At 45.8% G+C, this 12,158-nt stretch overlaps 2 protein-coding genes across 2 annotated transcripts in view; one reads left to right on the top strand and one right to left on the bottom strand.

Moving 5' to 3' along the window:
- Positions 1 to 5,070, bottom strand: part of LOC144479964 (ubiquitin-associated and SH3 domain-containing protein B-like) — a 145,050-nt gene extending 139,980 nt beyond the window's left edge. Inside the window, exon 1 of the mRNA XM_078199092.1 lies at positions 4,686 to 5,070. Coding sequence (XP_078055218.1) covers positions 4,686 to 4,813 — 128 coding nt within the window. The 5' untranslated portion in view covers positions 4,814 to 5,070. The remainder of the gene's footprint in view (positions 1 to 4,685) is intronic.
- Positions 1 to 12,158, top strand: part of LOC144479966 (uncharacterized) — a 418,329-nt gene that overhangs the window by 347,203 nt on the left and 58,968 nt on the right. The gene's annotated exons all lie outside the window — the stretch shown is intronic.

Raw genomic sequence — 12,158 nt, 5'->3', positions numbered from 1 at the left:
TACATCAGTGGTATCACTGGAATGTCTGTGGTTCTATGAAATGTAAACCATCTGATTCACGAAAAAACACGCAACAACACAGTTATAGATTTCACTCCATTAACCTTGGGCTGTCACCTGGTGACGAGCATTGTGAGCTGGATAGTGCCGGGGTGAAGCACAGGAGACAGAAGCTCAGGAGACAGAAGCACCAGGAGCAGTTTAAAATGATGCACTAACAATATCACAGAAAGAGAGCACTGGTTTAATCTTTCCAATAGGGTTTTGGTGCTGGCAAGTTAAATGAGATTAAAAACACACACATATCAAAAAGGTTTCCCATTTCTGGGGTGCATTTGATGACCTCAGAACATTCCACTTACTGAATCTTGACACTGTTATAATGCAGGAAACACAGCAGCCAATTTGTACCCAGCAAGCTCCCACAAATAAAAGCGGAAAAAATACCAAATCATTTGATTTTAAGTGATATCAGTTGAAAAATAAATATCATAAGATGTAGCAGTAGAATTAGGCCATTCAGCCCATCGAGTCTACTCCACCATTTGATCATGGCTGATAACTCTCTGAACCCCATTCTCCCACCTTTTCCCTGTAACCTTTGATCCCCTCACCAATCAAGAACCTATCTATCTCTGTCATCAATACACTCAGTGTCCTGGCCTCCACAGCCTTCTGTGGCAAGGAATTCCACAGATTCACCACCTTCTGGCTGAAGAGATTCCTTCTCATCACAGTTGTAAAGGGTCATCCTTTTACCCTGAGGCTGTGCTCTCGGCTCCTAGTCTCTCCCACTGATGGAAACATCTTCCCCATGCCTATCCAGGCCTTTCAGTATTCTTTCGGATTAGTGCTACAGGGGTCTTTGAGGTTCACCTGAGGAAGTAGACAGCACCTTAGTTGAAAGTTGCATCCAAAAGACGGCTCCTCCAACAATGTAGCACTCCTTCAGTACTGCACTGAGAGTGTCAGCCTGAATTTTGGGCTCTAGCCTCTGGAGTGAGACTTAAACCCAGAACCTTCCGAGTCAGGAGGCCCATGAAGACACAGCCAGCATAAAAGTGCGGCCTGTGCTGATGATATTGCCTAGATTGGCAAGGTGGCGAGAGGGAAAGCAAACTCCTTTTCCTTATCATAGAATGTACAGCACAGAGTGAGGCCACTCAGTCCATTGTATCCATGCCAGCCTCTGCAAGAGCAACTCAGCTAGTCCCATTCCCCTGTCCTTTATCCATTACCCTGAAGTTTTTCCTCTTTGGATAATTTTCCCATTTCCTTTTGAAAGCCGTGATTGAATCTACCTCCAGCACACTCTCAGATCTCCCCCTCACCTCAAGTCGGACAGTCACAGCGTCTCCAATCCCTGGAACCATTCTCGTGAATCTTCTCTGCACTCTCTCCAATGTCTTCACATCCTCCCTAAAGTGTGGTTCCCAAAGTTGGACACAGTACTCCAGTCCATGCTGAACAAGTGATTTGTAAAGGTTCACCTTGTTTTTGTAGGCTATGCCTCTATTTATAAAGCTCAGGACCCAACACGGTCTGCCTCTGCCCCTGCACTCCTTTTACAATTAGATCCTTAAATCATGCCTCTCCACATTCTTCTCCCAAATTGAATCACTCCACACTTCTCTACATTAGATTTTATCTGCCACATGTCCACCCAGACCACCTGCCTCTCTAAGGTCTATAAATATCCTCCCAAGTTTCATGTCATCAGCAGATTTTGAAATTGGGTCCTGTACACTGAAGCCCATGTCATCAATATAGATCAATAACAGCACTGGTCTTAATAGAGTGTCCCTGGGGAACCCCACTATATAACATCCTCCAGTCCGGAAAACAAACGTTCACCACTGCTCTCAGTTTCCTGTCGCTCAGTCAACTTCATACACATCCAGTCACTGTCCCTTTTATTCAATGGGCTTCAACTTTTGCTGACAAGCCTTTTCTGTTAACAAATGCCATTTGGAAGTCTATGTACACCACATCAACCCAATTACCCTTATCAACCCTCTCCATAACCTCAACAAAAATAACTGAATCAAGTTAGTTCATGGAATTCTTACAGTGCAGAAGGAGGCCATTCGGCACATCGAGTTTGCACCAACCACAATCCCACCCAGGCTCTAACCCCGTATTTACCCCGGTAACCTGCACATCCTGGGACACTAAGGGGCAATTCAGCATGGCCAATAAACCTAACCCGCACATCTTCAGACTGTGGGAGGAAACCGGAACACCCGGAGGAAACCCACGCAGTCACAGGGAGAATGTACAACCTCCACACAGACCCGAGGCCGGAATTGAACCCAGGACCCTGGAGCTGTGAGGCAGCAGTGCTAACCACTGTGCCGCCCACTCCACTTCTCCTAGTGTCTACCCAACTGAGACCAGGGGCTCATTGCATGGGGACAGTAAACTTTACACTGAGACTAATGAAAGTGAGGAGTCAGCTTAGCACTAAATCAGCAAGGTACAGCCCAAATCCATTGGGCTTCAGGGGTGAAGCTTCACGCCTCCTGTTAAGATGGAGGATACACCAGTGGACAAAATAATAAAACAAACACACACATTAAAATGGAGAGGTGACTGTCCGAGGATTACAAAATCTGGAAAGTTTGATCATAGAATCCCTACAGTACAGAAGGAAGCCATTTGGCCCATCAAGTCTGTACCAACTACAATCCCACCCAAGCCCTATTCCTGTAACCTCACATATTTGCCCCTGACACTATGGGGCAATTTAGCACAGCCAATCCACCTAACATCTTTGGACTGTGGGAGGAAACCGGAACACCCGGAGGAAACCCACACAGACAACGGGGAGAATGTGCAAACTCCACATCGACAGTGACCCGAAGCTGGAATTGAACCCGGTCCCTGGTGCTGTGAGGCAGCAGTGCTAACCACTGTGCCACCCAGAGCAGGCAAAGAATATTTCCTATTAGAACAGTAACTGCGCTTTTTTTTTAAAAAAAAAAGATTCAACAGCTGTGAAACTCCAGAAGTCATGCAAGGTGCTATATAAATGCAAGTCTGTGTCATAGGCAAGGACATTTAATGTTGTTTTCTAACAAGTAACTGGATGTGAACACAGAATGCAAACTCAAACAGTGACGACTCACATCACAGGACAGAAGCAGAATTTGATTTGATAGAATCTTACAGGAAGGCAGGAGGCCATTTGGCCCATTGAGCCAGTGCTAACTCGGAAAGAGCTATCCAATTAATCCCACTGCTTTGCAATATTCTTTTTCCTTTTTAATAATTTATCCAATTCTCTTCTGAGTTCCTGTTGAGTCTGCTTCCGCCGCCCTTTCAGACAGTACCTTCCAGATCACAACTCACTTGTGTTCCTTCATCTCCCTTGCTGCTTCTTTTGCCAAATGGTTTGAACTCTACGGTGACTGAACAGGCTGCCAGTGGATTTTAAACATTAATTATTTACTCTGCCTCAGAATTTAGGGTCAGGGTTATAATTTAGCAAAAACAAAACCGGTTCACCATTTTGAGGACAATTCTTAAAAGTAACACTGCAGAAGCTACAGGGAAGGGGTTAGATAGAATTCTGCAAGCAGAATTTAAACAGAAGTATTATCTAAACATTGTAGGAAGTATTACTGCAAGGTGTCAGTGCTGTTCTGTAAGCCCTAAGTCATTAAAAAAAGAGTCAAGTAGCCAGAAGGCAAAATGTTTTGGTTAGAAAATCCTGGGAGAAGGATTTTTGCCGCATTCATCTTTTTAAAAGCGGTTTGGGGGGGGGGGGGGCAGAGAGAGAGAGAAATCGGTTTCCATTCATGCTTTTGGTAAACAGGACAATATCATCTTCATACTGGGCCGAATGCAGGCAGCTCATTGGAATAGAGGGGAAAGATTCTCAGCAAGTCATCGACCTGAAACGTTAACTCTCCCTCTCTTTCCACAGCTGCTGCCTGAGCTGCTGCGCTTTCCCAGCATTTCCTGCTCTCATTTCCAGAATCCGCAGTATTTATGCTTTCCCACAGCTCGCTGAAATCCGGGCAAAATTCCCGGTGTTAGCAAAACCAGCAGCGTTCTGGGAGGGAGAGGGAGAGGGAGAGGGGAGGGAATGAAACACACACCGCCGCCCCCATTGAAACTAACAGGCTGGTGAAATTGCACACAGCCCCGGGAGTGGAATTTCTCCCATTTCCTCTGGGTGAGCCACACTGAAATTGCAACGTAACCAACCACTGCATCCAGCTCCAGAAACAACCCGGGACAATCTCTCACCTTCCTGAGAGCAGGCCTAGATTTCAGTGTTATTATTGTGTGTGTGTGTGTGAGAGAGAGAGACACACAGAGAGGGGGGTGGAAAGGGGCCCGTTTAAATCTCAAGTTAATTTTTTCAATTCCACAAACGAAGGCGGAGGAGGAGGAGGGGGGATTTAGTGAGACCCCAAAACGTTAACCTGGCAGTTCCGTGTCTCTCCCCCCACCCCCCGATCCTGGGCGTTTTCAACCTATTCCCTATTTTGTCCATGTTTTAAAATAGGCCATGTGACAACTCCCTTCCCAACAATGTAGCAAGATCAATGTTACAGAGAAACGTTACATCAAATGGAAACACTATCGGCGCAGCGCCATTTAGATACAGTAACAAAAAAAATTGCAACAAAGAAACAAGAGAGAGAAATAGATCCACGGGAACTCATCCAACTTACGCCCGAGGTTTGGGGAATCCCATTGATAAGAAGACCTCCAGAGTTGACCCATGTTTGACGGTCCCAGGTCGGTTCTGCCGATTCTTTCTAGGGACAACTTTGGTGTAAAGCTCTTCTTTAGTAGCCATGCTGTGTGTGAGATTAAATTGCCATTCCAGGGGAAAAAACACAGTCCTCGCATCTATAGCATAGAGAGAGAGTCTTTCACACAAGAACAGCCCAAGAACGTAAAGGATCGACTTCCTGGTACATGTACAGGGGTCTAAAGGCACCCGGGCGACATTCACTTAAACCACACGTCGATCGGAAGTCTAACTATCACCTTAAAAAATTACACTAGAGCTCGCATGGAGGGGAACATTTCTAACCCACCGCTACTGTATCATTCGGCTCTGTAAATGACTAATTTATGAATGGGTTGGGGAATAGTATAATCATCTTCCCGCCCCTCTCCCTTATATGGAGCTCCCAGCCCACGTTGCCAGACCTGGAATTAATTCTTCAGGAAAAGTTCAGGGGCATTAATTAATCATCAGTTCCATAGTCGGGTAATAATTCATGAGCTGATTCTATTTTCCAGTCAAATCTTTCCAGATCTTTAGATTCGATATTCTGGGAGGGTTTAAGAGTGTGATTCTGTGTAATAACAACGCTAATAGCCTCCTTCTAGGGGCTATTCGGCCCATCGAGTCCACGCTGACCACAATCCCACCCAGGCCCTATGCCATGCATTTACCCTAGCTAGTCCCCCTGACACTAAGGGGCAATTCAGCACAGCCAATCCACCGAACCCACACATTTTTGGACAGTGGGAGGAAACTGGAGCACCCAGAGGAAACCCACCCAGACACAGGGAGAATGTGCAAACTCCACACAGTCACCCAAGCTGGGAATCGAACCCTGGCCCCTGGCACTGTGAGGCAGCAGTACTAACCACTGTGCCACCACGTACACATACTCTTTTCAATCCGTGTATTTGGGACTGAGTTGGGAGGAGTTGCTTGAAGAGTGGGTTTGCCCCTGAGGCTGGAATCTCTCTCTCTCTGCACACAATCCAGCACTGAGGGAGTGCTGCTTTGCCAGAGGTGCTGTCTTTCTGACGAGGTGTTAAACCAAGGCCAGGTCTACCCTCTCAGGGGAGATGTCATTCCCCGGCACTATCTGCAAAAGAGCAAGGTCGAGGTTTCTGATGCCCCTGGCCCTGAATTATCTGTTAGCAACACCTGGAGACAGTCTGTGGGAGCTTACTGTGCACAAATTGGCTGATGGATTCCCCACATTGCTACAGTTTTGCAGCTGCTTACATTTTTATTCTTCATGAGATATGGATGTCGTTGGCTAGCCCAGCATTTTTACCCATTCCAAACTGCCTTTGAGAAGGTGGTGATAAGCTGCCTTCTTGAACCACGATGTGGAGATGCCGGCGTTGGACTGGGGTAAACACAGTAAGAAGTTTAACAACACCAGGTTAAAGTCCAACAGGTTTATTTGGTAGCTTTTGCTACCAAATAAACCTGTTGGACTTTAACCTGGTGTTGTTAAACTTCTTACTTCTTGAACCACTGCAGTCCATGTGGTGTTGGTGCACCCACAGTGCTGTTAGGGAGGGAATTTGAGAATTTTGATGCAATGACAGTAAAGGAATGGTGATATATTTCCAAGATGTGGAGATGCCGGCGTTGGACTGGGGTAAGCACAGTAAGAAGTCTCACAACACCAGGTTAAAGTCCAACAGGTTTATTTGGTAGCAAATGGTATTTGCTACCAAATAAACCTGTTGGACTTTAACCTGGTGTTGTGAGACTTCTTAATATATTTCCAAATCAGGGCGGTGTGTGACCTGGAGGGAAAAGTGCAGGTGGTGACGTTCCTAAAGGTTTACTGCTTTGACATTCTAGATGGTAGAGGTCACAGGTTTAGAAGGTTCTATTGAAGGAGCCTTGGAGAGTTGCTGCAGTGTATCTTGTAGATGATGCACACTGCTGCCACCGTGTGTTGGTGTTGGAGGGGGTGAATGTTGAAGGTGGTGGATGGGGTGCCAGTCAAGCAACTGCTTTGACTTTGGTGTTGATCTTTTTGAGTGTTGTTGGAGCTGCACCCATCCGGGCAAGTGGGGAGAATTCCGTCGCACTCCTGACTTGTGCCTTGTGGATGATGGACAGGCTTTTGGGAGTCAGGAGGTGAGTTACTCACCTCAGAATTCCCAGCCTCTGACCTGCCACGATATTTATCTGGCTAATACAGATCAGTTTCTGATCAATGGTAACCCCCAGAATGTTGATTTTTGGGAATTCAGGGATGGCAACGCTACATTTACAGGATGTGGGTGTCGCTGGCTAGCGCGGCATTTATTGCCCATTCCTACTTGCCCTTGAGAAGGCGGTGTTGAGCTGCCTTCTTGAACCGCTGCGGCCCCTGAGGTGTAGGTACACTTACAGTGCTGTTGGAGGGAGTTCTAGAATTTTGACCCAGCAACATTGCAGGGATAGCAATATATTTCCAAGTCAGGGTGGTGATTGACTTGGAGGGAAACTTCCAGGTGATGGTGTTCCCATGTATCTGCTGCCCATGTCCTTCTAGATGATAGCGGTCATGGGTTTGGAAGGTATTCTCTAAGGGGCCTTGGTGAGTTCCTGCAATGCATCTTGTAGATGGTATACACTGCTGCTAGTGTGTGTAGGTGGTGGAGGGAGGGAATGTTTGTGGAAGGGGTGCCAATTAAGTGGGCTGCTTTGTCCTGGATGGTGTTGAGCTTCCTGAGTGTGTTGGAACTGCACTCATCCAGGCATGATAGGAGAGTATTCCATCACAGTCCTGACTTATGCTTTATAGATGGTTGGGGAGACAGGAGGTGAGTTAGCACAGTGTTCCCAGCCTCTGATCTGCTCTTGTAGCTACAGTATTTATATGGTTAGTCCAGGTCAGGTTCTGATTAACAGTAACTCCTAGGTTGTTGATAATGGGGGCTTTAGTGATGGGAATGGCATTGAATGTCAAGAGGCAATGGTTCGAGATGGTCCTTACTTGCCACTTGTCAGCCCAAGCCTGGATATTGTCCAGGTCTTGCTGCATTTGGACACAGACTGCTTCAGTATCTGAGGAATCCAAATGGCGCTGAACATTGTGCAATCATCAGCGAACATCCCACATCAAATGGTGCCTTGATGTCAAGGGCAGTCACTCAAAGCATGGCTTTGTGAGTGGAAAATCATGTCTCACAAATTTGATTGAGTTTTTTGAAGGGGTAACCAAAAAGGTAGATGAGGGCAGTGCAGTTAATGTTGTCTACATGGACTTTAGCAAAGCCTTTGACAAGGTACCTCATGGTAGGTTGTTGCATGAGGTTAAATTTCACGGGATCCAGGGTGAGGTATCTAAATGGTTACAAAATTGGCTTCTTGACAGAAGCCAGAGGGTGGTTGTAGAGAATTGTTTTTCAAACTGGAGGCCTGTGACCAGCGGGGTGCCTCAGGGATCAGTGCTGGGTCCACTGTTATTGGTCATTTATATTAATGATTTGGATGAGAATATAGGAAGCATGGTTAGTAAGTTTGCAGATGACACTACGATTGGTGGCATAGTGGACAGTGAAGAAAGTTATCTCCAATTGCAACGGGATCTTGATCAATTGGGCCAGTGGGCTGACGAATGGCAGCTGGAGTTTAATTTAGACAAATACAAGGTGATGCATTTTGGTAGATTGAACCAGGGCAGGACTTACTCAGTTAATGGTAGGGCGTTGGGGAGATTTACAGAACAAAGCGATCTAGGGGTACATGTTCATAGCTCCTTGAAAGTGGAGTCACAGGTGGACAGAGTGGTGAAGAAGGCATTTGGCATGCTTGGTTTCATCGGACAGAACTTTGAATACAGGAGGTGGAATGTCTTGTTGAAGTTGTACAAGACATTGGCAAGGCCACACTTGGAATACTGTGTTCAATTCTGGTCACTCTATTATAGAAAGGATATTATTAAACTAGAAAGAGTGCAGAAAAGATTTACTAGGATGCTACCTGGACTTGATGGATTGAGTTATAAAGAGAGGCTGGATAGACTGGGACTTTTTCCTCTGGAGCATAGGAGGCTTAGGGATGATCGTATAGAGGTCTATGAAATAATGAGGGGCACAGATCAGCTAGATAGTCAATATCTTTTCCCAAAGGTAGAGGAGTCTAAAACTAGAGGGCATAGGTTTAAGGTGAGAGGGGAGAGATACAAAAGTGTCCAGAGGGGCAATTTTTTCACACAGAGGATGGTGAGTGTCTGGAACAGGCTGTCCGAGGTAGTAGTAGAGGCAGGTACAATTTTATCTTTTAAAAAGCATTTAGATAGTTACATGAGCACGATGGGTATAGAGGGATATGGGCCAAATGTGGGCAATTGGGATTAGCTTAGGGGTTTAAAAAAAAAGGGCAGCATGGGCAAGTTGGGCCAAAGGGCCTGTTTCCATGCTGTAAGCCTCTATGACTCTATGACACGTCTGGAGTTCAGCTCTCTCATCTATGTTTGAACTAAGGCTGTACTGAGGTCAGGAGCTGAGTGACCCTGGTGGAACCCAGACTATGTGTCACTGAGCAGGTTATTGTTGAGTAGGTGCTGCTTGATAGCGCAGTTGATAACTTCTCCCATCACTTCACTGGTGATAGAGAGTGGACCAATGTGGCAATAATTGGACTGGGCTAGGTTGGATTTGTCCTGCTTTTTGTGGTCATACCTGGGCAATTTTTCACACTGCCCAGGTGGATGTACTGGAATAGCTAGGCTAGTGCTGCGGCAAGTTCTGGAGTACAAGTCTTCAGTACAATTGCTGGAATATTGTTGGCCCCATCGCATTTGCAATATGCAGTACCTTCAGCCATTTCTTGATAGCAGGTGGAGTGAATCAATTTGAATGAAGACCAGTGTCTGTAGCACTGGGGCCCTTAGGAGGAGGTCGGGATGGATCATCCACTCGGCACTTTGGATCGAAGATGGTTGCCTTCTCTTTGGTTTTGATTTGCTGAAACCCCCTATCAGGATATTGGTGGAGCTAAATGAATTCATCCCAGCCTAAAGTTCGCACTTTCCCAAGCCGGCATTGACAGGAACTAGACAACAGATTGCTCCCAGTTTTGGGGAGTTCTGCATTGGTCTACTTATAAAAGTCTTAAAATAATAAATGAGATTGGCTAGATTGCTGAATTGTGGTGCAGAATAACACCAACAGCATGGGTTTAATCTCTGTATCAGTTAAGTTTAAGTTTATTAATTAGTGTCACATGTAGGCTTACATTAACATTGCAATGAAGTTACTGTGAAAATCACCTCGTTGCCACACTCCGGCACCTGTTCAGGTACACTGAGGGAGAATTTAGCATGGTCAATGTACCTAACCAGCACGTCTTTCAGACTGTGGGAGGAAACCAGAGCACCCGGAGGAAACCCACGCAGACATGGGGAGAACATGCAGATTCCACACAGACAGTGACCCAAGCCGGGAATCGAACCCGCGTCCCTGGCGCTGTGAGACAGCAGTGCTAACCACTGTGTTACCGTGCCACCTGAGGTAGCTTTTAATAACTGCCCCATTGTAATATTATGGCATGAACCATTATTAGCACCGCTCAGATACTGAGGACACAATTCTTCTCTTTGACAATCACTCACTAACGGGTATGATTGTCCACCTTAGAAACTCCGTGTCACTGGTCATGGGTTCTGTGGGTCCTTGCGTGGTTGATGAGCTCAATTCTAGGGCCACATCTTTGACCGTACACCTGGCAAGTGTTTCCAGGAGGCGGATTCAGTCCTTGGACCCTAGATCCTTTCCTTTCTCAGGTTCCTGTTCCAGACCTCCTCTTGTTGTCGAGTGCCCACAAAGAATTGAGTTCCTTCAATCGGAAATTTCCTCCAAGCAGGCCTCTCTATTTTTTTTAATTCATTTGTGGGAAATGGGCACCACTGGCTGGCCAGCATTTATTGTAAGAGTTTTAACAACACCAGGTTAAAGTCCAACAGGTTTATTTGGTAGCAAATGCCATTAGCTTTCGGAGCGCTGCTCCTTCATCAGATGGAGTGGATATCTGCATTTACAGATATCCACTCCATCTGACGAAGGAGCAGCGCTCCGAAAGCTAATGGCATTTGCTACCAAATAAACCTGTTGGATTTTAACCTGGTGTTGTTAAAACTCTTACTGTGTTCACTCCAGTCCAACGCCGGCATCTCCACATCAGCATTTATTGCCCATCCCTAATTGCCTGAGGGCAGTTGAGAGTCTACAGAGTCACATTGCTGTGGCTCTGGAGTCACATGTAGGCCAGACCAAGTAAGGACGGCAGATTTCCTTCCCTAAAAGACATTAATGAACCAGATGGGTTTTTCCGACAATGAACAGATTCTGAATTCCAGGTATTTTTTACTGAATTTGAATTCCACTATCCGGGATTCGAACCCGGATCCCCAGAGCATTAGCTGACTTTCTGGATTAATAATCCAGTGATAATAGTCCACTGATATTAGTACGCCTGTCCTCCCAGCTGATGTTGAGAATCTGTCTGAGACAGCGTTGGTGGTACCTCTCCAGGGCTTGAGGTGGTGTCTGTATGTATAGAGGTATAGGGGGGAGAATAAAAAATAAACAACATGAAAAATATTCATCCTGCCCCTAACCCCCAGTTTTCCTCCTATCTCCTCGTAGATGTTAATCAGAATTGGTGTACAGTTCTATAGCAACACCCTACACACCCCACTCCACCAGCCCCCCACTCACATGCCTAACACCAAGTAACCATGAGCTGTGTTAGGTCCTCATTGGGTCATTGCCTCTCCAGCATTCACAGAATCTTTACAGTGCAGAAGGAAGCCATTTGGCCCATCGAGTCTGTACTGGCTCTCTGAAAGAACATTCATAGGGAAAATATGAGAAGCTATTATTAAAGAAGCCACAACAGATCACTTGGTAGCATTCAAGGTAACCAGGCAGAGTCAACATGGTGAAAGGGAAATCATGTTTCACCAATTTATTGGCGTCCTTTGAAGGAGTCACTTGTGCTGTGGATAAAGGGGAACTAGTGGATGTACTGTACTTAGGTTTCCAGAAGGCATTTGAAAGATGCCACATCAAAGGTTATTGTGGAAAATAGAATCTAATGTTGTAGGGATAATATATTGGCATGAATAAATGATGGGCTAGCTAACAGGAAACAGAGTTGGCATAAATGGGTGTTATTCTGGTTGGCAGGATGTGATGAGTGGTGTGCCACAGGGATCAATGCTGGGACCTCAACATTTTACAATTTATATAAATGACTTGGATAAAGGGATTGAAGGTATGGTTGTTAAATTTGCTGATGATGCAAAAACAGGTAGGAAAGCAAATTGTGAGGGGGACACTAGGAGGCTACAGAGGGATATAGATGGTTAAGTGAGTGGACAAAAATCTGGCAAATGGAGTATAATGTGGGAAAATGTGAAGTTGTCTATTTTGGCAGG

This window comes from Mustelus asterias, chromosome 27, assembly GCF_964213995.1.
Source record: "Mustelus asterias chromosome 27, sMusAst1.hap1.1, whole genome shotgun sequence".
Lineage (NCBI taxonomy): Eukaryota > Metazoa > Chordata > Chondrichthyes > Carcharhiniformes > Triakidae > Mustelus > Mustelus asterias.
The sequence above is the reverse complement of the archived record's forward strand: the minus strand, read 5'-3'. Positions and strand labels throughout refer to the sequence as shown.